The sequence below is a fragment of the Papaver somniferum genome, chromosome 4 (assembly GCF_003573695.1).
Source record: "Papaver somniferum cultivar HN1 chromosome 4, ASM357369v1, whole genome shotgun sequence".
Lineage (NCBI taxonomy): Eukaryota > Viridiplantae > Streptophyta > Magnoliopsida > Ranunculales > Papaveraceae > Papaver > Papaver somniferum.
The window spans coordinates 105,800,398-105,827,594 of NC_039361.1; the positions used below are offsets into that span (position 1 = coordinate 105,800,398).

Genomic DNA, 27,197 nt, shown 5'->3' on the forward strand with positions numbered 1-27,197 from the left:
CTTAATTCTGTTAGTACTCACAGTACAGGTATATCTTTCCACGTCCGACATTGATTTCCATTCCATGACGCAACTTGAGTTACTTAACATTATCATTCATGGAATCGATATTGAATAGTGATGTCATACATCTAGTATTTTGTTTTATTTCATTTCCACTTTTGCCCCTAAAAAAACAACCATTTCTGCCTTTCTCCATCCCCAGCATGATATGCTATGTTACGATGTTCTATCAGCATGAAAACAACCACGAAGTTATTCCTTAATTGAAGTGATACCATGATGTTTTAAAAATCATTGAACAAAGGAGATGATCATTGGACTTCAGCTAATTTGACAAATAAGGCAGGGGAAGAGAATTAAGTAGCTTCTTCTTCTTTTTATGCTAACCTGGCGGCTATGTTTTTAAATCTCATTGCGTGTTTTGCTTAAAATCCATATTTAAAACTAAATACTACTCCTATGATTCAGCATATTTGGCTTTATTAGCTGCCTGTGACGCCATTTTAGATGCTCTTGAGTCTTGGCTATCTAAACCTTAATTTTTTTCATTACAAAATTCATTAAGGAATAGAAAAGCTTATCCCCTGCCTTCCCTTGTCATTCTTATATTTGGAAAGATTTCAGTCAATTGAAATTATCCATCTTGCGGAACAGTTAAGGATATGGCAATGTCTAGCGCTGTTGTTGAAGTAATCTCCAAGGAAACCATTAAACCCACAACTCCAACCCCAAATCAACTAAGAAACTTCAATCTGTCACTTCTCGATCAATATTGTTCTCCAGTTTATATTCCAATCATACTTTTCTACCCTTTGGTCGCCGTCGCTAATAGTACTCCCGGAAGCAAGCACCATGATGATATTGATTTGCTTAAGATCGAAGTCTCTTTCTGAAACGCTAGTTCACTTTTATCCAATGGCCGGTAGGATGAAAGATAACATTGTTATCGACTGTAACGATGAAGGTATTGGCTTCTCCGTAGTAAAAATCAAAGGTAAAATGTGTGACTTCATGATGCAGCCAAATGAATCCTTAAATTTGCTTCTTCCATCCGAAGTCGTATCCATGAAATTTGTTAAGGAAGCACAGGTGATTGTTCAAGTGAACATGTTCAATTGCGGTGGAACTGCCATTTGTTTGTGCACATCACACAAGATCGCAGATTTATGCACCATGAGTACATTCATTCGTAATTGGGCAGGCACCACCAACACAACTCGTGATGGCGGCGCTATTGCTGCCCCAACCACAAACCAGAATTTGCTTCCTTCTTTCGACTCGGCATCTCTATTCCCCCCTAGAGAACAATTGGTATCTCCATCAGGTGTGCCACCCATAGCGGTTCCCTATCCCCAAGAAGATGTCAGAGGAGATAAAATTGTCAGCAAAAGATTTGTGTTTGATGCGGTAAAAATAACATCTCTACGTGAAAAGCTAGAAGTATTGATGCATGGTAACTATAAATCCTCTAGGCCAACAAGGGTTGAGGTTGTTGCGGCTTTGATATGGAAGGCAGCCGTCATATCCTCTCCGGCTGGTTCTTTGTCAACGGTAAACCTTACAGTGAACTATAGAAAGAGAATCGACCCGCCATTACTTGATGTGTCATTTGGGAATTTTACTGGGATGGTTACGGTGGCATTATCAGCAACAACGGCGACAAAAAGTACCACCAACCATACTAGTATTCAGTTAACTGAATTTGTAGCTCAGTTGAGAGGAGAAATAAATATGGTAAAGGGTGATAAAAGTTGCATTGAGAAAATCTTTCTAAGATGTGTTGGTGATTATGTGGAACCCATAGCGAAAAATATTACTGGTGTTGAAAATGAAGGTTTAGCCTTGTTGATGACCAGTTGGTGCAGGTTCGGATTATATGATGCTGATTTTGGTTGGGGTAAGCCAATTTGGGTAACTACTGATCCGTTTATTGAGCCGAACAAGAACATAATTGTCATGAATGATACGAAATGTGGTGATGGAATAGAAGTGTAGGCAAACTTTCTTCAGGATGATATGGCTAATTTCGAACTTCACCTAAGCGGAAGGCAAACTTTCTTGAGGATGATAGACTCAAGAGTCTGTTACCAAAAATCAACTCTCCTTATCAGTCCGTCTTCATACCGGGAAGGTAAATATCTGATAATATTATTGTGGCTCATGAGCTAATCCATACTATGAGAACTAAGAGAGGTAAGGAGTTTCTCATGGACGTCAAAATAGATATGTCTAAGGCGTTCGACAGAATTGAGTGGAATTTCCTACTCTCTGTCATGGGAAAACTTGGTTTTAATGAAAAATGGTGTGGTATGGTGTAACAATGCATATCCACAGTCACAGCTAATGTCTTAATAAATGGTGTTCCCGGAAAAAGGTTTGCTCCTACTAGAGGAGTAAGGCAGGGGATCCTCTATCCCCCTACCTGTTCATTATGTGTATGGAAGTGTTATCCAGAACGCTATGCATTGCGGAAAATAAGGGCTTAATTCATGGCATCAAAGTTGTTCCTAATGCCCCTTCTATTTCTCACCTGCTTTTTGCAGATGACCTTCTAGTCTTTACTAATGCTAATAAAGAAGAGGGTACCAATCTTTTCAAAATTTTCTCCGATTTTAGCAGAGAGTCGGGGCAACTCATTAATTTCGAAAAATCTGGTATCTTTTTTAGTAGCAACACACATCAATCTGTGGTGGATAGTGTAACAACCATTCTTGGAGTGCATGAGATCTCCATTAGAGACAAGTATTTAGGGTATTCCCTATTTACCCATGTCTCTAAAACTGACTTTTTCCGGTGTCTCATCGACAGAGTGGATAACAAGCTGAAAAGCTATAATAGCACTCTTTCTGCATCGGGAAGTCTGTCTTGGTGCAAACCTCGACCTCTACTGTTCCTATTTTTCAAATGAATAGCTTTAAAATTCCTATTGACACAATAAACAAAATCGATAGGTTAGAAAGAGAGTTTTTTTGGGGGGAAAGATAAAGAAGGAACAAGGGTGTCTACCTAAGAGCCTGGGTTTCAATGTGTATTCCTAAGAGCTTAGAAGGTCTAGGTTTTCTTAACCTCAGAATCTTCAATGCTGCCATGATTGCTAAGGCTTCTTGGAGACTAATGAATGAACCAACAGCTTTGTGGGCACAAATTTATGAGCACAAGTACCTAAAGGAGAAGAACATTCTTCAACAAAACTATAAATGCCCTACTACAGCTTCATGGGTTTGGAAGAACATCACTAGAGAGGCGCACAATGTCAGAGGAAATTCGCTGTGGAAGGTGGGAAACGGAAACAACATCAAAATATGGGAGGACAAATGGTTCAAAGAGGGTTTTACACAAGTCAAAAATTATAAGGATCTTCCTCCAGTGACATGGTTAAGTGAACTAATGGACTACGATGATCAGGAGAGGATTTGGGACATGCAAAAACTAGAGACATACTTTGAGGATCACTGCATACCTAATATCATAACTATTGAGATAAAAAGTGGGGAAGAGGATCAACTTACCTGGACTTTGGAACAGAAAGGTTGCTTCACTACTAAGTCATTTTACAATAAGCTGATAAGAGTTGGAAGAACAGAAGATGCTCAAGCTCAGAGAATGTGGAAAGAAATATGGAGCACGATGTGATGCCAAGAATCAAAACCTTCAACTGGAAATATGTGCTCTCAATTTTACCTCTCAATGAAAGGATTGGTCAGATTATTCACTCAATTAACAAATTATGCCCCAACTGTGGGAAGCAGGAAGAAACCCTAACTCACTTATTTATGTATTGTGATTTTACTCTTGTTGTGTATGATAGGCTAGGTCTTCATATGTTATATTTAGAGAATACTGATTTGGATTTTCACATGTGGTTTCTAAATTGCTTATATAGCCATAGCCATGATATTAGCTTTAAAGGAAATAATGCGGAAGTATTAGGCACGGCAATGTGGGGAATTTGGAAAGCTAGGTGTGATTGGGTTTTCGAAAAGAAAACTCTAAACATAAGTAGAACAGCTGATTTGGTCGTCACAACAATAAACAGCAATAGAAATACCAAACACAACCTAGATAATAGCCAGGAAATAGAAGTTAAGAGGTCTAGAGTTTCAGTTAAACCTGACAGTTTTACCATTAAGGTTAATATTACGTGTGCTACCAGAAGGAACTCTAATTCTGCTGCAATTGCTCTAATTACTTCTGATAATACAGGGGCTTTCGTTGGAGGAAGGACTCTCCCAGCTGTAGCAGACGATGGACCGGACTTGGAGGAGCAGGCAGCTTCTATGACAATCCAATGGTTACGACAATTGAATCACCCAAATGTGCAAATTGACAATGACAACGAGAAAGTCTTGGAAGTAATCTCTCTTCAGGTTTTAGATCTCCGCAACGATCGAATCAAGCTGCATGGAGACAACACTAAAAACTTTATATTATGCATCAATAGTATTTTTAGTATCAACCTAATCCCAGTAGTTGAGAACCATATAGATTGTAAGCTAGCAACTAAGAGTCTTAACTTGTTTGTGTTTTGTAACTGGTATCCTCAAACTCTCAAGAACTTTCTGCCGACTCTGGTAACACAAGAAGGAAACAATATTATTGTCATGTAACTTGCAGGGTTACCCCCTGTTTCTTTTATTAAAAAAAAAAAAGAACTTCACCTAAGCCAGATCCTTGAATTGTTTTGATTTTGCATCATCTATTTGTGATCCATAGTCATTTTACTATTCACCTTTCCCATGTCAAAGGGAATTGTTATGATTACCCTTCACATGGATAAAATAAAATTTGAGTACTTAGAGCAACTGCAGTGGACGAGCAAACCTATAATTATGGTCCAGGGACGAGACGCAACGGGACGGAGTAAAGACTAAAATCTGGACCAAAACCAAATTCCAGACCATATTTGGTCTGGGACCAAGACCAAAACTATATATAGTGGAGCGGAGGTATAATCACCGTTTGGCATCGGGCGTGTATATAATCTACGCTTGTTGTGAAACGTACGTAAAGTCACCGCCCCATAAAGAGGCGTGTATATAAGTTACGCCCGATTCAGGCGTTGATAAAATGTTCGCCCGTTGGGACGTTGCTAAAGTTTACGCCCCACGTCAGGCGTTCATAAAATTAACGCCCCATTCAGACGAAGATTATACAAATGGCCCAACCCGGCGTTGATATTCTTAACGCCCCACGCCAGGCGTATATATAGTTAACGCCCCATCCCGGCGTTGATATAGTTAACGCCACACGCCAGGCGTTTATATAGTTAACGCCCCAGACAGGCATTGATATAATTAATGCCCCACGCCAGGCGTTTATATAGTTAACGCCCCATCCCGGCGTTGATATAGTTAACGCCCCACGCCAGGCGTTTATATAGTTAACGCCCCAAGCTTGAGTTTAAAAAAAAACTAAAATACTTAGACAAAATTGATTTTGAAATTTTTTTATACCGGTGGTAATTCGAACGTTGAAGAAAATGGAACGTTGGATAATTTGGAACGTTGGAAAGTTTGGAAGACATTTTGGAACGTTGAAAATTTCGGAAGAAACACTTATATATACACATGAGATCCTGTGACATTTTCCCACGACTAATACTTCAAACTATCTATCACACCAATAAGAAGAAATATTATTTCTGCTTTCAAATCATTTGGAAAATTTTCACGGATTCGCTTACAATGGCACCAAGAGTAGCACGAGGTCCAAATTTTACGACAATCGAAGATGTAACAATGTGTAAAATTCATTTATCTATATCTCAATATTCTAGTGTTGGAGCTGATCAATCAGAGGCGACGTTGTGGACTCGTATCAAGGATGATATTGAACTTCATTTACCTAATAATCCAGAGCGGTCTTGGAGTTCTTGGCAAAAACGATATCAGGGAATAAGTAAAGATGTGGCGTAATTTTCGGCAAAAGAGGCAGAAGTTGAAGGTGAATATCATACTGGATGGGGTCCTGAAAAGAAGGTAAGCATTCTTGATTTTTCGAACAATTGTTTTCTAATATTTAATAAGCGCCCATGTACTTAAGTGTTTTTAAAAACATTAACAGCTTGAAGAAGTTAACAAGAGGTTCAAGGAATGCAACGATGGGAAAAAATTTAAGCACGAAGAGTGCTACCCAATTGTGTTAGAAAATATAAAATATAATCGGCGATCGACTTTTGTATTCGATACGACACATGATTTGGAAACTTATGAGAATAACGAGGAAGATGATGAAGGACCGCAAACAACAACTCAAGGAGAGACCGGTAACGACACAGATGGGGGAGACATAGAGAACACATATCTTCGTAAGATGGGGAAAAAGCAGCAAAAAGATTGAAGAAAACAGGGAGAGAGAAATCCAGTCACCAAGAGGAATTGATGGGAATAATTATTAAAGAACAACAAAATTTCAATACTCATTACCAAGCACAATCAAGATTCAAGATGGAACAAAGAGCAGCAGAGTTTGCAGCAAAACAAGCTGAACATGCGGCAAAAATAGCCAAGCAAGCTGAAGACGACGAATTTCGCATCATTATGATGGATCTTCAAAAAATGGATCATGTACAACAAGAGTACTTCCAACTTCGCAGGGCGGAGATAGTTCGGAATAGAAGAAACCAATCTTAACACAAAGGCGGAATAGTTCAAACCTTAATTATTTCTCCTATTTAGTGATTAGTAGTATTATTAGTATTATTATGTTTTAAATTTCTTATTATCTGAACAATTAGCATTATTATTATGTAATTTTTGGATTTTAAATTTACTTCCGTTGATTTGAATTAAATTTCTACTTTTTCGAAACATACGACCTTAATTAAAACTTGAGGATGTTTACATACAAAGAGATAATAGAACGTACAGCAAAATCATTTGGGAAAACTTGAGGATGATTACCAAATTTAACATAGAAAGGAAATGGCAAACGACAATTTTTAATTCCCATATTCTACCCATATATATTCGATCAAGTCATCACGCAAGCGAATATGTGCATCTTTGTTACGCATTGCACGTCGGCGTTGCTGAGCTCTAATTTGGGAAAACTCGTCACTATTGCCTCTTAATATATTAACCGGTGTTGCGTTGCTACGTTGTTCATAAACATGTGGCCAGTCACTGGGTAGACGCTCATCCTCGACTATCATATTATGTAAGATAATACAAGTTTTCATGAGATAGGCAAGCACATCTGGATTCCACATTCTTGCAGGTTGTTTGATGATTCCAAATTGTTGTTGAAGTACACAAAATCCCCGTTCAACATCTTTTCTTGCACCCTCTTGCATCGATGAAAATATTTCCTTTTTCCTACCAACCGGATGTTTAATGGCCATAATAATAGTAGGAATCTCTGGGTATATTCCATCACCTAGATAATACGGCATATCATATGAATGTCCGTTCACCTCATAGCTCACCGGCGGTGCTTTTCCTGTTACAAGACTTCGAAAAACAAAAGAACGGTTCATAACATTAATATCGTTGTTAGAGCCGGGCATACCAAAAAAAGCATTCCAAAACCATAGGTCATACGACACCACTGTCTCCAACACGATACTTTCGCTCCCTTTATACGCGGTGTAAGCCCCAGATTCTGCCGACGGACATTTATCCCATTTCCAATGCATGCAATCTAGACTACCCAGCATCCCAGGAAATCCCCGGTCTTTGTTTTGCTTGAGCAACAGTTCAATATCACCAGCCGTTGGTTCACGCAAATATTCTTTCCCATACACATTCACAATCGTCTTACAGAACCTACGAGTAGCTTCCAGCACAGTTGTTTCTCCTATGCGTAAGTACTCGTCTATTGCATCTGCCGCACATCCGTAAGCTAACATTCGTACTGCTGCTGTTACTTTTTGATGAGGGTTTAATCCTAAAACTCCACAAGCATCGGGCTTTTGAACAAAATATCTGTTTGCATTGGTAACACCTTCCACTATCCGGTTAAACAATTGTCGACGCATTCTAAATCTTCTGCGAAAAACATTGGGTGGTTGGTTTGGGTACGGAGAGAAATAGTCGTTCCATAGAAGTTCAGCCCCTGACTCACGATCTCTTGGTATTCTGATACGAGTTTGAGGCCATTTTGAATTTGTAACAAGGACTCCCAAACTAACGGCCATGTTATTTTGCATAATTGCTATTGCATCATCATCCGAGGAATAAAAACTACTATTAGAAGAAGAAGATGAAGAAGAAACAGAAGAGCAATAATGAGCGGTTTTCTCATAGTGTTCCATTACTATATGAAGCAGAAGAGATGTATTGTTATTCATATATTGAGTGATCAGGTCTTTAATTTATAACCCATTTTCAAGAGCATTAAAAAAACCAAAAATAGATATTTTTTTGGGTTCACGCAAATGTGTTTTCCAAAAAAGATAAAGTGTTTGTCAGTGACCTGATATGACATACTATATGATAGACTATACTATATGAATGACTATACTATATAAGATAAGAAAAGATAACTCCAAAGACAGGTCATCTAAATAGTCATAACAAATTAACCCTTCATATTATCATTATCCGAAGTCGACGATCTTGGTGCCATAAAAGGCATGTGCGTTCTCGCATTGGTATTGACTGAGGACATTGTTGAAGCTGATCCTTGATTCATACAACTCCAAACTTGTGATGGCATTGTTTGGGAAAAGGAACCGTATCCAAGGGGAGGTTGGACAGTGTGCGGCATACGGAAAAGAGATAGTTGTTGCTGCAAATCAACGTTCGCATTATTTAGCCTTTGTATTTCTGCTTCTTTCGACATAATAACGTCCATCCTCTCCTTCGTTTGTTTTAATGTAAATTCGCGAAATTGTTGATTAAAATCAGCATTTTCTTGAAATAATGTGTAAGCTTCATGCTGTCAAGAAAAAATAAAATACATAAGTACAAATATACCAACAAAAATCGAACGTACAATAAAAAGTCGAAAGTACACTTACGTGGGATAATAGATGTGGAGGAGGGATATGTACATGTTCAGCAGGTTGTTCAATTGGTTCCGTATACAAGTCACCGACATACCCATATGTATGGGCTTCCCAAATAGGATGAGTCACATAATCTTTGTAGTTGGTTACCATTCTCCAGTATTGTAATATATATCATAATCTTTAACAACTTGCACTATCTCTGTTGCATCGACCAAACCTTCTTTTTTAGGCGTTCGGCTTGAATATTGCCAATATCCCCTATAACTGTGTGTAGTCTTATAGGAACAGCGAAAGTACAATGGTTTTGCCGCCAACACCTTTCACCAAGATACATGTTGTGCTGTGCAGTTAGAAAGGGAATAAGAATTTAGTAAGTATGTTATATAGAAAAAAATATGTTATATAGTAAGTATGTTTATAATAAAATTTAGTATACTCACAATGCCCATGTAAGAAAATATATATCTCGAGTCTGATAGCCGCGTAGCCGTGCATCCCATATCAGATGCAAGAACTTCTCTGTATGATTCCCATGGGCGCCATGTCACTTGTTCAGCAGTAAGCTTACTCAGTAAATCCCTACAACGGAAAATATCATTTGTATTCTTCGGTACATTCCATTTAGAAGATACGGGCCATTTTTGTTCTGTACTCGCCTCTGGGATTTCTGGTCGACATATGCCCAGGTATTCATACCCCCAAAACGACTCCATCAAAATAATTAGCCAATTTAATAACTTAGCAACAAAATAAACAATGAGAGGAAAAATAACTAGATTGAAAGAATACCTCTAATACTTGGAATGGACCACATAGTGCCTTCTGTCTCCTCCCAGATAACCGGAGTGCCGCATACAATTTCGAAAACGCGGCACCACCCCAGTCATACGTGGAAACTACATCAAGATTTTCAAAAGCAGCTAACCATCCAGCATCAATATAAGTCTTTGCATTAGAAAAGAAAAAATGTCCCAAAACATACAAGAAAAAGGCAATTGCTACTCTATGAGCAAGGGTGTTATCATTTTCAGCCGCAACCAACTTGTCTTCGAAGAAATATGACCTTAAATATTTAATTGTAATTGAATTTGAAACCCACGACGGTGCTTTTGGACAGAGCGTGACATCTTGGATATCCGGAAAGATATGCTCACGAACATGTTCAAATTGGTACTTCCCCGAATCATAAGGAACATCAGGCCCATCACCGATACTCAGTCCAGTCAACATGAGCCAATCTAGGGGGTGAATCCCATCTCACCAAATGGGAAGTGAAAAGTGTTTGTTGTATCCCAAAACCGCTCAGCAATATAATCAACCATTGAATGGTTGGTTTCGCTACATTGTATGTCCAGTAAATTTTGCCATCCCGCTTTTTCAATAATATATTTAGCTCTAGGACAGTGTTGTGAAATAGTTTGATAGTGATCAATTACCGATGCCAAAGATCCACGATGTTGATACTTCATTTTGTGCTCCCCTGTAAATGTGATGTCCGTAGTAGCGTGCGGTTTATCATCTTGCAGTATAGGAAACCTCCCTAACCGGAGAATATCAACCTCCTTAATTGTACCAGTAGGGATTAAGTTATAATCCTCTTCGGCTACAGATTTTTGTTTCTTGTTCGTCTTCATGCGACCATTGAACCGCGCTGTGAATTTGTTCAACATCTGTGCACACACAATATAGATGCAGTTACATTATTAAAAGACCAACCCTCATTAACGAATATTTTTATTAGTCCATCACCATTTATATTCCAAATACTATAAATCCTTAACACAAACCATATCAATTCCAAATTCTATAATTCCACAAACACAAATTAAATCGTCACCGATGCATTTCGAAAATCATTACAAGATTCCACAACCCAATTTAATCACTTCAAGATTCCATAAAAATCACTAAAAAATCAATTCGATACTCACGCAATTAGCTCTTCTACATATGTAACTCCCAAAATTTACATAACTACAATTTACATAACTAAAATTAATCACCTCAAAATTCAATAAAAAACAATACAAATTCAATTATTGGTAACCATATTCACATACAACATGCAGAAAAGCAATAATTAATCCAATAATTTACATAACTATAATAATTTAAAATTAATCCAATAATTTTAAAATTAATCCAATAATTTACATAACTAAAACTATTGATAACCATATTCACTAAAATTAATTACCAACAGACAACATGCAGAAAAACAATAAAAGGAAGCTCTCAATTGAAATAGGTTGATTGAAACAGATGAAGGGTGAGAACTATTTCCCACATAATCTACATAACCACAGATTTTTACAATACCCAAAAATTATAAATCTATTCCGCCCACAAATTAGATCTTCTATAACTATTTTCGGCAAAAATTTAACCAAATTTACATAAGCAGCAAATAGTGTTTTTTTCACATACATATTAATCTCTAAAAAAGCATAAAACACACATACCCAATTAAATTTAAACAATTTCATATTCATATTAGTTCGTTAAAACCCAATTTTATATAAACTAATTTTAACAAATAAAACCCTAAATAAGTTATACAACGATAAAACAAAAGAGATTAAGAAAAAAAAACATACCTCTTTTGTAACCCGGGTTCATCAAGTATCTTGTTTTTTTCTTTTCTTTTACTGCTCGTTACTGTGATGTATCTCGTTTTTTTCTTTTCTGTGTTTGTGGGCGGTAGAAACAAAGAGGAGGTAGAAAAGAAAAGAAGAAGACGGAGAAGATTATGGTAAAGGGCAAGTGAACACGTGGGCTATACGTGGTGGTTAGAGATTGTCTCGGCTTTAATTCCACATGTGCTCTATACGTGTGTTAATACAAGTCCAACACTATACGTACGCCTGCCATGAGGCGTTGATTCCTTCATTCGCCTGAGTGAAACCAAGCGTTGATTATACGTACGCCTGAGAGAACAGTGAGGCGTTGATTATACGTACGCCTGAGAGAAGAGAGAAGCGTTGATTATACGTACGCCTGAGTGAGGCGTTGATTATACGTACGCCTGAATGAGGCGTTGATTATACGTTCGCCTGAAACAGGCGTTGATTATACGTACGCCTCAAAACAGGCGTTGATTATACGTACGCTTCATTCAGGCGTTGATTATACGTCCGCCACACCAGGCGTTGATTATACGTACGCCCCTTCTCCGAGCGTGAACTATATGTACGCCCCACAACCAGCGTATTCTTTACCAACGCCCCACAACCAGCGTTAACTATATCTCCGCCCGGCCCAAACGAAGATTATACAAACGCTCCACATGCAAGCGTGGATTATACATCCGCCCGACTAAATATACTCCACTGCCTTAACGTGACACTACAGACTAAACTCAAATTTGATCGTTTGTTTTGGTCTTTGATCTTTGGTTTTGATCGTACCACTGTGGACGCTCTTAGATATATATTCCCAATTTAATTGCATTGTTCCAAAACTAGGCATAGTGAATCAGTGATGAGTGCAGAATTGGTCCTGTAACTAACATATATATTCACTATTCAAATTTAGAGCAACCGTTTGAAAAAATTACTAGAATTAGGATATAATCATATAAATGGTAGCAGTGTGTGAGTGTGAGTATACAATGTTATCTAACATTGTGCACTATAATTTAAGTGGGCACTCATTGAACCCAAGCACTCTCAAACGGTAGTGCCTTTTACCAGCGGAGCCATATCAAGCTGTATTGATTTAATCTCCCAAATTGTAACCAGAAAATTAATTTTCCTTACCACCTGTAGTTGAGGAATTAATTTGAGCACTTCAATTCACTTCTCTTCGGTTATCTCCAACATCTCATGATTTTTTGGTTTCAAACATAAAGCCCTGCAAATGACATAAAACTAGTTGGTAATGATGGTTGTAATCTTATTTCTCGTGGAGAATTGGTTTGCATGCTCCAAATTTATGGATTGTATCTTTAAATCTTGTTTCTGTTGTATCTCCTTTTATATCATCAGTCTCTCATTAGAGACGCGGCCCTCATACAAATCAAACTTCCACGCATAAGACATGAAAACATTTTCAAGATGAGTTTTTCATTTTCAGTTAGTTGTTAACAACAAAAGCAACAGAAGGCCCTTAACATAACCTAATAATCAAGGGCTCAAACCCAGTTATTTTCTCAACATTTTGTGCAATTTGCTTATTCCTAAGCTAGCTTAGCCATTTTCTGCCTTTAAGAGGAAGTCTGGACTTGCTACCCAGTGTGGTGCACCACACAGATGCGCAAAATGATGCAAGAATTCGAAGAAATGTTTGATTTTGCTTCCAGGAAGCAAGAAGGACTTGGATTGGATAATCAGAAAACTTGGAGAGATGCAAATAGTTTCAACTTCTCTATCGGCTCATTAGTTTTGTCAATGTCGAAGGCTGTACTCAAGTTTGGAGGGCCGCTCTAAAAATGTTCTCTGTACTAAAGAATTTAATTACTTAGAATTTTGCTAGTGTTCAACTACTCCTTGAAATCAATGGTTGACCTGCATTGCCCCCATACTGATTTGAATAACTTGTCCGCTGCTAGTTATGAACTAGGATGGCCCTTGATATCAATGGATAAAGTTCTAAGTACATTATTATTAAACCAATATTGAATAAGTGATGGCATATGTCTAGCATATTGTTTTATTTTGTTTCCACTTTGGCACCCAAAAAAAACAACCATTTCTGCTTTTCTCCATCCATCCTCATTAAGGATTGCCTCTACGTGAGGCCATTTGGTAGTATGTTTACAGATTCAAGAAAGTAATACAGAACTACAAAGATTGATGACTGAAATCTGAACTAGATTTTCAGATAAACAGAATAAAAGCTGGAAAAAAATTGATGATGGTCCCCTTACCTACTGAATTCAGAATTACTGTTTACTTGTCCTCAAGGTGGCTTCTTTCAAATTCTTGGGTACCAAAAAACAAAAGTGAAAGAACCAGCGGTTCTTAACCAAATACCCTAATGAAATGAATTCCGCCTCCTTAAGTTTATCCTAAGATATTCACAAACTAAGTCCCATTACAATTTTGAAGCTCTGTAATCAACACATAGATGCTATGATCCTTACTGGTGTAGTACTGCAACTGTTTCTATCATATTTTTTTTTCATCCAAAAAAATACTCCTGCAAACGACCCGAACAGCCAAGGTTTCCAATGGTTGCAATTTAGTTGTACTTGAATTGAATGGAGTCCGGTTGTAGTTTTGTGCTTCTAAACCAACCAAAATTCAAGATAAGAGTTCAGCTAACACTTCATCCATTAATGAACCCGCAATCATAATCTCCATCTCAAATACTATATCTTCATTACTAATACTCCATTGCCCACCTTTCTCCATCTCTTTAACATGAACTTTTCTGCTATCTTGAAGTCCCCAGTCTAATGGGTCACACTGTCCATTCATCCAATTCTTAGCTAATCTCAACAACTCATTGTCCAATTTCTCCTCACTTCTTTTACTTACTACCACCCTTTCATCTGTAGTTCTTTCCATGATTTCGTCTTTGAAGAAATCAAGCAAAAGAAGATCTTCGATACTATTAACTGATTTAAGGTTCTCTTCATTTCTAGCCGTTTCTTTGATGGTGCATTGAAAAAGGTTTTTGGCTTTTTCTTCTGCTTTGGACATTTGATCTTCTTCTTCGTCTTCCTCCTCTTCCTCTTCTTGTTGTTCCGATACCGTTGAAATAACGTGTGAACTACTTGTGAAAATCGACGATGCATAACTATCACTTGGTGATTCAAGAGAATCATGGCTCAATATGGCTTCAAATGATGCAATTCTCTTACTTAAATTGATAGGGTCTAGTTGGCCAAGGCCCTCGAACCGACGGATTTTCTGCATAAGATTTTTCTTCGACTCTGTTAACCAAAATTACACAACATTAAATCAAGTACATACGAATGAGATTAATGCAGGAACATGTCAAGTTGCAAACTACAATTTTGGACCACATCAATTGCCAACATCGGCTAAATCGAATTAAATGGTCTAAATCTAGATTTAAAGCCTCCAAATCTGAAGTCCAGCATGAGATGGGCTACTTAGAGATCCCTACCATGTGATGCATACTGTAAAGGGTCATTAGCATTTAACTCCCAATGTGATATGTCATTTACAGAGTTACCACATGCATTCATTAAAAATTGCCTGCACACATTCTGTAAGATTTAGCTGTATAATTAAAAAATTGGGATTCCATTAACTATGGTGTCAAGTGGATAGAAAAATAGATTTGCTCAGGTGATATTAGATGTAAACAATCTAATTATTGATTACTCAAATTTTTTAACTAATGATTTGTTTATAGCAGCACGTCCGCTAATCGCGAAATTCAACAGTAATGTTCAGGTTATTATAGACACTTCGAATCGAATATGTTTGATGATGATATGCAACTTACTTTCCATGTTGGCAAGGCTAGATTGAAACAAAGATGGCGAAGAAGATGAGCTAGTTTCTTCATCATCTTCTTCACTTGGAAAATCAAGAGTTGAAACCGGACTGTTAAATTGCTGGACCTTTCCATACTGATGGCCCTGCTCACCCCGCAGATCTCCCTGTAAAAATTTAATGTCACGTCATTAATCACAACGACGACACCCACACGAAAATAAGTAAAACAACTGTATACAGTGATGATGCTGGGCAACAAATGACACAATAAGTACACATATAACAGGAAAATAAACATTTTTAAAACAATGTAATCAATGCCAGCAAGTTTCTTTGGTAGCTTAAGATCCGATCAACCGAACAATCAATGGCTAATGGGATTAACAAAACCTCTTAATCAATCATCAAACCAAAATGGGGGTTATCTGTTACAAGATCAACCACCAGCTGCTGTGGTTGACATTCTAGCAAAGCTGGGTTAGGGTCAATTCTAAGCGGGTTGAACGGATTAAAGTCAACTTTGGGGTTGGCTCATATGCTAGCAGCCCTAGATTAGTTGAAAAGTGTGCCTAATCACTATCCACGTGGACAGCTCGTGCGACGTGCTGTCAAAAAAAGGTACTCTTACCTAAACTAAAAGAGACCGACAAAATGTTACAAAGAATAAATTAAATGACTAAAGTACCCTAATCTCTCATAACTGTCCCCAACTATCAGTTAAACTAGGGACCTAAATAAAAACTACAAAATAATAGGGATCTAACTGTGAATAAGGCTTCAAATGAGGGGTCTAATTTTAACTGACAGGAAAATAACATAGCTACAGTGAACAACCTTAAAGCCCTGAAGTTTTAACGCGTGAAGTAACGGCGTGGATTCCGCTGAATTAAAATTTAATTTCGGGACTCCCGAAAAAATGTTAGATTTACCCCATTTATTGCGTCACACGTGGATATAAACTCCCATCACCAGCTGTTTATGAATCGTTAAAATACCATAAATACCCTTCCTACTAAAAAGAAAGAAATCCAATCTGATTGATGTTGATTTTGAAAACTCATAAGCCCTTACCAACAGACACAGAATTAAACACAAGAATTCAAAAATGGTACCTAATCTACAAAATTAAAATTGATATTATGATAATTACCACTAGGATTAATAATATAATAATTAGTAGTACCTTTTGAATGGAAATTTCTTCTTCATCTTCTTCAACAACAATTTCTTGGTTTGTACTAGTACATTTTTGATTCAGCTTATTATCTGAAGAATCATCAGCTGGACATTCTGAAATACTGATACCAGTACTAACACTAATTGATGAAGAACAATGTAAATCAGAAGAATCTGTATCTTTTTTCTGTTTGTATGATTTAAATTCACGAGAATGATGATTATCATGAGTATCACATTCAGAATCAGATGATGATGGTGACCAACTATAAATAGTGTTTGTAGTTGTTGTAATTGTTTGAATCGATAATGAAGAAGATGATCTTTTCTGTAAATCACGAAATGATTTCCATTTCATGATATCTTTAACTCTACCAGCATCTTTAATGATCTCTTTCTCAACTTTCCTGTTATTCTTTTCACTGTTATTTTTTCTCCAGAAACTTTTGCTTTTCAATTTCTTCGAGACACTTCTTGATAATGAATTCCCCTGTTTCCTTGATGATGACGATGATGATGATAATGAAGATAGCTTACTGGATGATGATGAAGAAAATGTTAAGTACTTGACTACATTGATTACAGCGACTGAAGCTTTTTGTAATGCTGAAATTGTAGTTGAAGTTGCTGTTGTTGATGATGATTTGTTTCTGAGGAGATGATGGTTTTTAGGGAAACTAGGGTTTTTAGTTAGATCTCTAGATTTAAGATCCATTTCAACAAGATGTCTGATTGAATAAGTACAACAAGTTTTTCTTGGAAATGATTTGAATCCATTTGATGAACATGAACTCATTTCTTCTTTCAAGAAATCTTTTAAAAGCACAATTCTTCTCTCCATTACTGGTTTCTTTTTTGATTTCAGCTCAATTTCCATGATTCATCAAACAAGAAGGAATGTGTTGATAGAACAAGTTGAAAAAAAACTTATTGCATTGAATTCAAAGAAATTGCAGAGAAGAGACGATGAAGAATGTTTAAGTAGATAAGAAAAGAAACAGAAACAGGAGCATTTAAGAAGATAGACCTGTTTACAGAAATTGAAAGAGAAAGAACAAATCAAGTTCCATTCAATTCTCACCACCACCTCACTCTCTTTCACAGAAGCAAAATAGAGAAATGCACAGAGGAAGGAAGAAGAGATAATTAAGAACCCTAGAAATTTGAATTTGAAAGTGAGAGGAGAGTGAGAGAAAATTTTGAAATGGTGAAATGAAAGAAGGAGAGGGGTAGTTTCTTATATGATTTGTTTTGTTTTACTCTGTGAAAATGGTGAAGATCTCCAGGTTAGTAGCAGTGACAGTGTGTGTACAACTGCATCGAAATTTGCTTTGGATGCTTCTATTTAATTTTTTAGGGGTTGAATTTTTGAGTTCTACTGGAATTGCTTTTTTAAAGACTAAATGCCACACCGGATAAAACACAAGTAGATCTAGTCGAGAGATACACACGAGTGGGTGATTCTTAAAGTGGGTGAAGTTGACATTATTGGTGTTTGGTCGGCTAATCCAGAATCGGAGGCAATTCTTATTTCGGAAAAGCTTTTCTGAGTGGATCATGTGATTCATGTCATTCAAAATTTTGATTCTCCATAATCCAATACTACCGGTGATTGGTCTCTAAATTCAAATTCCTGCACTTTGCCCCCCTTTTCCTAGTTAGTGTAGTATAAATTTTACAGTGGGGGCAGTTGCCCCACCTGTTTTACATCTGGCTCCATCTCTGATTTTACAGTACATTTTTGTGAAAAATCTTTTGTGGCCTTGGCCTTGGCGCATAAGTCTAACTCCAAAGTTAAGAATGGGAGTAGTGGCTAAGTAAATCCGTCGGCCTGTTCCATCAGTGATATCCAAATGCGGAGTGGCCTTGCCTGTGTAGATTCATTTTGCTTTCTTCTCAGATCAATAATTTACGTTATTAACACGATCGAACAATCTAGCTCCACAGATACACCCACCACCAAAATGGACCGAAAGCTACAAAACTGCAAGTGTTGTCACCATCAACCTTTAATTCTTATCACCATCACTCAATTTTGAATTTCCCCATCTTCTTTATATTTGCATTGGCACGTCATGGACGTCATTTGTGACCTCTTGGTAATGCGAATTTCTTCTGTGTAGCCTTGTCATGGGGGTATTTATAATTTATCTGTTCTTGGGAGTATGTGCTTTGCATATTTGCCCCTTCAATTCAAATCTCACTAGATGATGTTTGCATGTATAGCCTTGATGGTTGTAAGCATTTTCTAGCGCATGCATGGGTACATAGTTATTTTAATCGTTCTTGCGCAGAAAAACTCAGTCTGATTAATACAAAATTATTTGGGAAATAAAAAGTCAGCCTAATTCAGCTAGCTTAAGAAAGAGCTTGGTCACTATGGCGCGAAAGATACATTCACTGTGCATCTCTTCGTCCTTTGGAGCACGGAGGAAGAACACGTTCACCATCTTTATGGTGGATCAAATTTTGTTCAACTTAAAATTGTGTTTAACTCTCAATTGGGAAACGGTCTTTCATATATATTGACTTGTTTTTCTTTGATTTTGATTTCCTATTATCTTTTCTACTTGGCAGTGGCAGTTTACTTTCTTCCCACATTGTGCAAACAAAAGCATAACCCAAAATTTTCGAGAGATATGAGACCGGTCAAACAAGTATGAAAAGTGGACTACCATATTTTGTGGTGGTTTAAGGAATGAAGCACAAAAACAAGAAAGTTAAATGCGGAGAATCTATTCAATACTGCTGTTGGTTTTGGCTTGAAGCAAGATGCATATATTCACTCTGTTCCATGCAATCTAGTATTATGTAGATCACTTATTCACTTTTGACTTTTTTTGTTCTAGGAAGCAGGATCGAAAATCTCGTTGATCAAGTATGTGATCGGGAATATAAGAAAGCTTAATGAAAATGAATGGGTTTGTGTGAAACAAAACATGGGCAAAAATTGAAAACATAAAACAAAAGAAAACGATTTTCGAAGACCAAGAATGGAAGTGCATTTGTACTTTGGTATGGGAGAGCAAATGCCATGCGCTGTCACATATCTCTCAGACAAACTTGTAATTTCATCATAGATTTCATCTTCTCATGCATGCACTACTCTGGTCTCGTGCAAAATGAACTGATCTTGATTCTTGAGTGAAGCTAAAGCCTCTTTAAATTGTAAAGATAGTCGTGAGGTCTCATGGGAAAAATTACATTTTTGTAATTGTGCAAGTAACTAGTGACGGTGATGACTATTTTTTTTACCTATGGGTGCCACCGTTCTCTTTATCAAGACTCTTCCATCCCCTTGCAAAAATAGCATTTTATGCTTCTAGGAGGCAAGTGTTCTTTTCCGTTGCTACCTGTTAGTGAGTGTCTTCTTTATCAGTCTTAGATGATTATGATCTGGGTAGCACTGGCGCGGACGCCGTGATGCAGACATGATGTGATGCGGGCGTGCACACGAACAAATTCTCAAAAAATCCAGACGTATGCGGGTTATGAAATTTTAATACATACACAATGAATCCAGGTATATGTTGTATTGAAGTGGTGTACGAAATGTGTATGTGATGTCACTGATGCGCCGCGGAGACTTAATGACCCGTCCTCCATCGATACTGCCGCCATTTAGCCGTTGTGGTTATCTGGCAGTGTAAGGTTTTTAACGGGCATCGTTGCGGTTTTCCAGCAGCAACTTCCCGAGAGGTCGTCCATTCCTGTATTGTTCCCGCCCGAGCACGCTTAACTGCAGAGTTTTCAGCCAACTCTAGAGTCAATTGTGCTGGAAAGGCCTCGGTGTTAGGAAAGGGCAAACCATTACCTATATTTTATTTCATCGGCGAACCACTGCCGAAATCGGGGTACTACAATACCACTACCTTAAATTGGAGTCGTCCTCGGCTCCGGAATATATACAATCTCAGATCTTCAACGTTCTCTGCCCCTCATGAGACAAGTATCTGACCTAACCCGTCCAGCGTACTTTCCCACCCTCGACAGGTGAACCATCGTCGGCGCTGATACCATTTGTAATGACCCATCCCTCCACCGATATTTTCCCCAGTGGCTCCGGCAGTGTGAGATTTTCAACGGGCATCGCTGCGGTTATCCAACAGCAACTTCCCGGGAGGTCACCCACCCCAAAGTTTCTCCCGCCCGAGCACGCTTAATTGCAGAGTTTTCTGCCAACGTTGGAGCTAATTGTGCTGAAAAGGCCTCGGTATTAAGAAAGGACAAACCATTACGTATATTCCATTTCATCGGTGAACCACCGCCGAAATCAGGATATTACAGAGACACGCGCGTCCAAGTGTTTGACGTGAGTCTGACTCGGACACGTAGATCTGCACAAGACCCTCCCAACTTACTCGAACCCGCACATACCCAACGAACTCATGAGTTTTTAAGCCGAAACCACCCGTAAGGAGTTGGTAGTTGGTTAAGAATATAAAAACCCGATATAGATGGGTTGGTAGTTGGTTATGATTTAAACCCCGCCCAAACCCACCCGGAAAACGTGATAAATACAGAGTTGATAGAAAGTTTAGAAACAAATCCTAACCCTCCAATTAATTGAAACCCTAAGCATATAAACCGACCGACACTCTCTTGGTTTGACAGTCTTCTTAGCATCGCCCGTAAAACAAACAAGACTTCTTCTAATCTGTGTAGCACCGCCTCCTAATCCATGATCCAAATGAGTTCCATCTCTATCAAAAATGGAAGCTTCCACATTATCAAGAATATCACCAGCGTCTCCATCTAATTCCCAAATACAAATACTAGGAAAATTCTTCTCAGCTGAACTTCCTCTTCTTCCATAAACATAAGACCTCTTCCTATTAGTACTCAACAAAAAATAAAGCTTATGAGTTAAACAATGAAGCTTTGGGAGAGATTAATTGAGCATCACTTAAGAGAAGGGAGAACCATAATAAATAAGCAATTTGGTTTTATGACTGGAAGGTTGATTATGAGACAGTTTTTATAATAATAAAACTTATGGAAAGATATCGGGAGCAGAAGAAGGATCTACTAATATGGTATTTGTTAGACCACTGCTCGGTCGAACTCGCATACGTTGCTATTTCAAGCATGTTTGTCAATGTTAGTGATCAAAACTACAAGTCTTGATTTCTAGCCTATTTATAGATGTCTCAGACTAGGACATAGTTTGTGTAGTTAAGCTTAGATTTCACGGCGTTTATCACTTGAAGACGAAGAACTACTAAGGAGAGATTGTGAAACTTCATACACAAAAGGTATGTGGAGACTTAAACTCATCTATCACTTGGAAAGTCTATTTCTACTATATCTCCTATATTGAGACATAAGTCGTGTTACGATATAATTTTTCTCTATACACATTTGAGATCTCGAGCTGAGTATATCTCGCTTACATATTTCTCGAAATATGTGTTGGTAAGCTTTCACTTCGACCAAGTTCATCTAATATCATGAGAAAATTTTCGAGTAACATCTTACATGGTTTGTGTGATACAATCATTTGGTGTAAGACTTGGAATGTTTCGATAATGATTATTTCAATATCTTGAAAAATGCTTTGATGCTAATAGTGTGTGAAAACGTCTATTGTCATTATAGAAGAATGTTTCAATAATTGAAATAAAGAGTTTAGAATCTTGTAACCATCTTTGGATATAAGTATAGTGTGTTCGCATATTAGTGTATAAGTCCAAAATCGGGAGCCTAAAGTATGCATACTTGTATGTATACAAAAGGTTGTAGGAGACTGGGTAAGTATGTGTACCCGTACGCATACTGGCAGAAGTTTACGTCCATGAATTTCTGTTGAGTTTGAAAAACCAAAACCAAACTCATCTGGTTACCTAAAGTACGCGTACACGTACGCATACTGGCAGAAATTTCACGTCCGTGAATTTCTGCTGAGTTTGAAAACTAAAACAAACTCAAATCCGGTTACTTAAGTACGCATACCCATACGCATACTTAAGTGGTTACTTTCTAAAATCGGTTGTACATGAACCTAAAAAATTTATCAATAAGGAATGCAATCTTTGCAAATCGTGGCTATAATGTTCATGTATTGATTCGAGTGAATCAAACCGATTTTGCTTCAATTGTGTTCTTGTATAAATCCATGAGAATATAGCAATTGAACAACTCTTTAACTAGTTTCATTTGAGTCATTTGAACTAGTTATGGTTAAGATGAATAAGGTTGATATGAGAGTCATCATATGGCTAACCTCGTCTAACTATTTGTGAACCAACATGGTGTACACGTTTGGGTACGGTTACATAAACCTAACTGATGATACATTTTATTTCTGTGTAACAAGCTATGTTCGATCTAACGGTTGAAAGATATTAGCTTGGTTGAATCAGATTTTTCATCTAATGGTGAATATTGAATGCTTTGTTACCAAGGTAGCGTGGATTGCAAACCCGGATTTGAAAACTATATAAAAAAGAACTCTAGCAACTGGGAAAAATAATCCCCACACCTCCTGTGTGTTACTAGTTGCATAACCAGAGTCGATATCCTTAAACCTTAGGTTTCTTCTCGAGTCCCTGTAGGTTAACGACTTGAAGACTTCATTGGGATTGTGAAGCCAGACCCAACTATTCTCTTTGTAGTTGCATGATCTGATCTTGTTGTTTCTATCGTGATTGAGTGCAATTGTAAAGTTGGCTTGAGATTTATATCTCTGATAGGCAAGATAGAAAAGTAATCACAAACACCTTCATCTCATCGTTTGTGATTCCACAATAACTTTTTTTGCTAGTCGATTAAGTTTATTGTGAGGTGATTGATAATACTAGGTTGTTCTTCGGGAATATAAGTCTGGTTTATCAATTGGTTCCTATTCACCTTGATTTATCAAAAGAAGGAACAAAAACTCTTGGATATATCTGTGGGAGACAGATTTATTCAATCTTATAGACTTTTCTGTGTGAGACAGATTTGTTTATCAAGTCTTCGACTTTGGGTCGTAGAAACTCTTGGTCGTGGGTGAGATCAACTAAGGGAATCAAGTGTGTAGTATCCTGCTGGGATCAAAGACATAAGGAGCGCAACTGTACCTTGAATCAGTGTGACATTGATTAGGGTTTAACTACATCCAGTCCGAAGTTAATTTGTAGTAGGCTAGTGTCTGTAGCGGCTTAATACAGTGTGGTTTTCAATCTGTACTAGGTCCCGGGGTTTTGTGCATTTGCGGTTTCCTCGTTAACAAAATTCTGGTGTCTGTGTTAGTTCTTTTCCGCATTATATTTTGTTATATAATTGAAATATCATAGGTTGTTCGTTAAGATCAATCAATTAGAATATCCAACCTTTGGTTGTTGATTTACATTGATTGACACTTGAACATTGGTCTTTGGTACCGTTCAAGTAATTCTCTTATATTCGATCGGGCTCGCAGATTTCTATTTGCTGATTGCGGATTGAATTAAGAGTTAGAGATATTAAACTCTTTGATATACTTTATTCTAGATTGAGTCTGACTGTCTAATTGATTCTCTAGAAAGTGTATTGGAGTAAGTCCTCTCAGATTTCCAAACGAATTGTTGGGTGTGGTTTTTAGACCCCCGCATTTTCAATTGGTATCAGAGCAGCAAACACGTTAAAGAACTTACAAGTCTGTGTTTGTAGCGATCTGATATGGAAAGAGGTTCTATCTCTATAAACGTACCACCAGTCTTCGATGGCTCAAATTACTTGTGGTGGAAAATTGTTATGCGTGCCTTTCTTCAAGCTCGTCATTTTCAATCATGGGTTTATGTAGTTAATGGCTATGATGATCCCGTTGTGGAAGTAGGAAATGTGACCGTTCCAAAGAACATTGGTGCATACGATGCTGCAAAGCAAAACTCCGACGGTTTGAATGTCATCATACATGCTATTACCCCAGATCTTCAGCACCATGTGACTACGTGCACTCGGCCTAAAGATGGTTCGGATATCTTAGAAACCGTATTCGAAGAAAATACCAGTAAAAGGAAGTCAGGCTTCAAAACATAAATTCCGATTGGGAAAACCTTCATATGGCAGATGAAGATTCATTTGATGAGTTTAATCACAAAGTGTCAGAAATTGTTAATGCATTTTTTGCATTGGGTAAGACTATTCCTGAAAAGGACACCATGGTGAAAATTCTCAGATCGCTGCCATCTAGATATGATTCTAAGAAGCATGCCATCGTTGAAGGAAATAACCTTGATGCTCTCTCCAGAAATACGTTGGTTGGGAAGCTAAAGATCTTTGATCATGAGCATACATCCAAAATTGGAAAGGATGTTTCCTTCAAAGCATAAAGGAACACTAAATTACTTGACAAAAGTAAAAGTGTTTATGTCTCTGAGGATGATCTTTCTGAGACTGATTCATCATATGAAGATCTTGAAAAATTAGTCTCTATGATCACAAGACAGTTTAGGGATCTTCTATTGAAGATAAGTAAACGGTTTTCCAGAGACAAACCTAGGTCATCAGTTAAAATTCACAATCGCATTCCTCCTAAAAACAGGGATGCTGACGAGGCTGATGACGAGGATATGCCACAGTGCTTTAAGTGTAAAGGTTTTGATCATTTTTCAAATGAGTGTCTGAACCGTAGAAAATACACTAGAAATAAAGGTCTTGTTGCAACCCTTGATGAAATGTTTGCTCACTATGATTCCAATGAAGACGAAAAATCAAGTGTTGCACTTCTTTGTGAAGATATTGGTTTTGATAATTGTAGCAATTCATACATCAATCTTTATATCCTTCCAGAAGAAGACTCAACCAATCTGGAAGAAGAAATTAACCTTTCTGTTGGAAACTCTATGTCTGATTTTTCAGGTTCCACTTCGTGCCTAGCAGCTTGCACGTCTTGGGCATCTGAATCATCTTATCCAGTAACATGTTCTTATTGTTCACTCAAGGGTCATGAAATTTCAAAGTGTTTCAAGTACAAACACAAGATGATACATGTCAAGAGACTTCAAAGAAGAGCAAATCGCCTAACAAACAAGCTCAAACTTGTTCAAAAAACCGCTGATGTATGTAAGATTTTATCCTCTTCAAAGAAGTTGGTTTCCAAAGATAGGTCAAGACCACTAAAGAAAATAGTACGGTCTAAACAATTTGATAGACAGGGTTCTATGAATTCCTTTCAAAAAGGTCATGATGGAAAAATTGTTGTTCACCGCAACACAACTTGATTGTGTTGTTTTTGTGCATCTTTTCTCATGTGCCTGATCAAAATAGACAAGATTGTGTACACCTCAGGCTTTAAGAAAAGAAAAGTAGTTTTTCTTTTTAGTTTGTTTTTGCTTTGGTTTGCAAATTTTGAATTCGTCTTTTTCAATTAATATTGGAAGAGACTTCCCTGTGTATTCAATAAAAGAGGGTTATTCTCGACATTTCTACTCTCCTTAGGGTCGTGAATTGTGTGTGTGTGAACCTGTGTGGTTATAAGGTTCTGTAACCCTACATTCCTTTTTTCCTTCTCTGAAACTCTTTTCATCTTGAGACTGCCTGTTGAGTTTAAATTGTGATTTCCTCTCACAAACCCATACACGTATGGATACTCCAAGCATCATGTGCTCTGATGGAAAGGATGTTAATATGATTGTTAAGCCATCAATCATAAAGGAAAAAGAAAAATCTCTGTTACCTCCAACTTTGAAAAGAAAAAGAAGGAATGTTATGAAGCCAAGAGTTGTTCCTTCAAATTCTCAGAAGTTTTCTGATGTTCTTGAAAAGTTGAAGGAAGCAAGGAAGGAGATTCAGCAAATAAAGTCTTTTGTTATGAGAACTCTCGAAATTCAGAAGGCCCTGGTTCGACATCATCAGCCTAAAAGGTTTGTTGGAATTGACTTCTTTGTCCATGAACCTTATGTTCCCATGGATGTTGACGACAAGGAGTTCGGGCACGATAAAGAATTCTTTAGAGGTCTCAATGTCTAATAAATCTTCTTTTTATGTTTTTCGAAGAATAACTAGGGTTTGGAATATCCATTATTGTGAGTACACATAGCTATGTCCAACGATTTTCATCTTCAATGTTTTTAGATTTATTTATTTAAATTCTAAGTTATTTGGAAGATGATTTTTGCAAATTTTAATCTTTATGATTTTATATATTGCAAAGTGTTATGGGATATGTTGTTTACGTCCGTGAACCTGTGAATGTCCCATAGTTGTTCAAAAGTTATCTCTATTATGTCGGTATGAAAGTATTGGTAGAAGACAGAATGAACTTTTGACATTACAAAAGTTAAAGTCTTTTATGTCATTATTTGATAGAAGAAAGGATAAAATTTTTGTTTACAAGGATTAAGTCTATTACATGTCATTGTGCAAATAGTGATAAAAAATAGAACGAATCCTTGCCGATTCCGCTGTATTGGTCAATCTCGGATCCACATTTTTGTGCATATACTGTGTTGCTCCATAAGTTTTCTTATGTTTGAGCATGACCAATTGAATTGATCATTCTCTTGTGTTCAGTTTAGTTGTTGCTCCGTAAGTTCTCTTATGAGGAGCATGACCAATTGAATTGATCACTTTCTTGTGGTTAATTTAGTTGTGCATTTCGATTGGAATAATCATGGATTCGTTTGTGGTTAATTCAATTGAATACTTTGGATTCAAATTCATGTTTTCATGTGATTTGGTTATGTCCA

At 37.3% G+C, this 27,197-nt stretch overlaps 1 protein-coding gene and 1 pseudogene across 1 annotated transcript; one reads left to right on the forward strand and one right to left on the reverse strand.

The window, feature by feature from the left end:
* Nucleotides 1-662: 662 nt before the first annotated feature.
* Nucleotides 663-2,608, forward strand: LOC113274142 (annotated as a pseudogene).
* A 10,982-nt stretch (nt 2,609-13,590) lies between these two features.
* On the reverse strand, nt 13,591-17,928 carry LOC113276255 (suppressor protein SRP40-like). The gene is made up of 3 exons (XM_026525834.1): nt 16,553-17,928; nt 15,377-15,533; nt 13,591-14,834 (listed from the first exon to the last, which is right to left on the reverse strand). Exons 1-3 carry the CDS (start codon nt 17,420-17,422, stop codon nt 14,200-14,202), a joined length of 1,662 nt encoding a protein of 553 aa, XP_026381619.1. The 5' UTR covers nt 17,423-17,928; the 3' UTR covers nt 13,591-14,199.
* Between the last annotated feature and the right edge of the window lie 9,269 nt (nt 17,929-27,197).

Bases quoted from the DNA above. Each gene is read 5' to 3' on its own strand.
- LOC113276255 (XM_026525834.1), bottom strand. From the start codon at position 17,422: ATGGAAATTGAGCTGAAATCAAAAAAGAAACCAGTAATGGAGAGAAGA. The intron at 15,534-16,552 runs GTACTACTAATT...AAATTTTTACAG, and splicing joins AAGAAATTTCCATTCAAAAG to GGAGATCTGCGGGGTGAGCA. The intron at 14,835-15,376 runs GTAAGTTGCATA...TTTGGTTAACAG, and splicing joins TAGCCTTGCCAACATGGAAA to AGTCGAAGAAAAATCTTATG.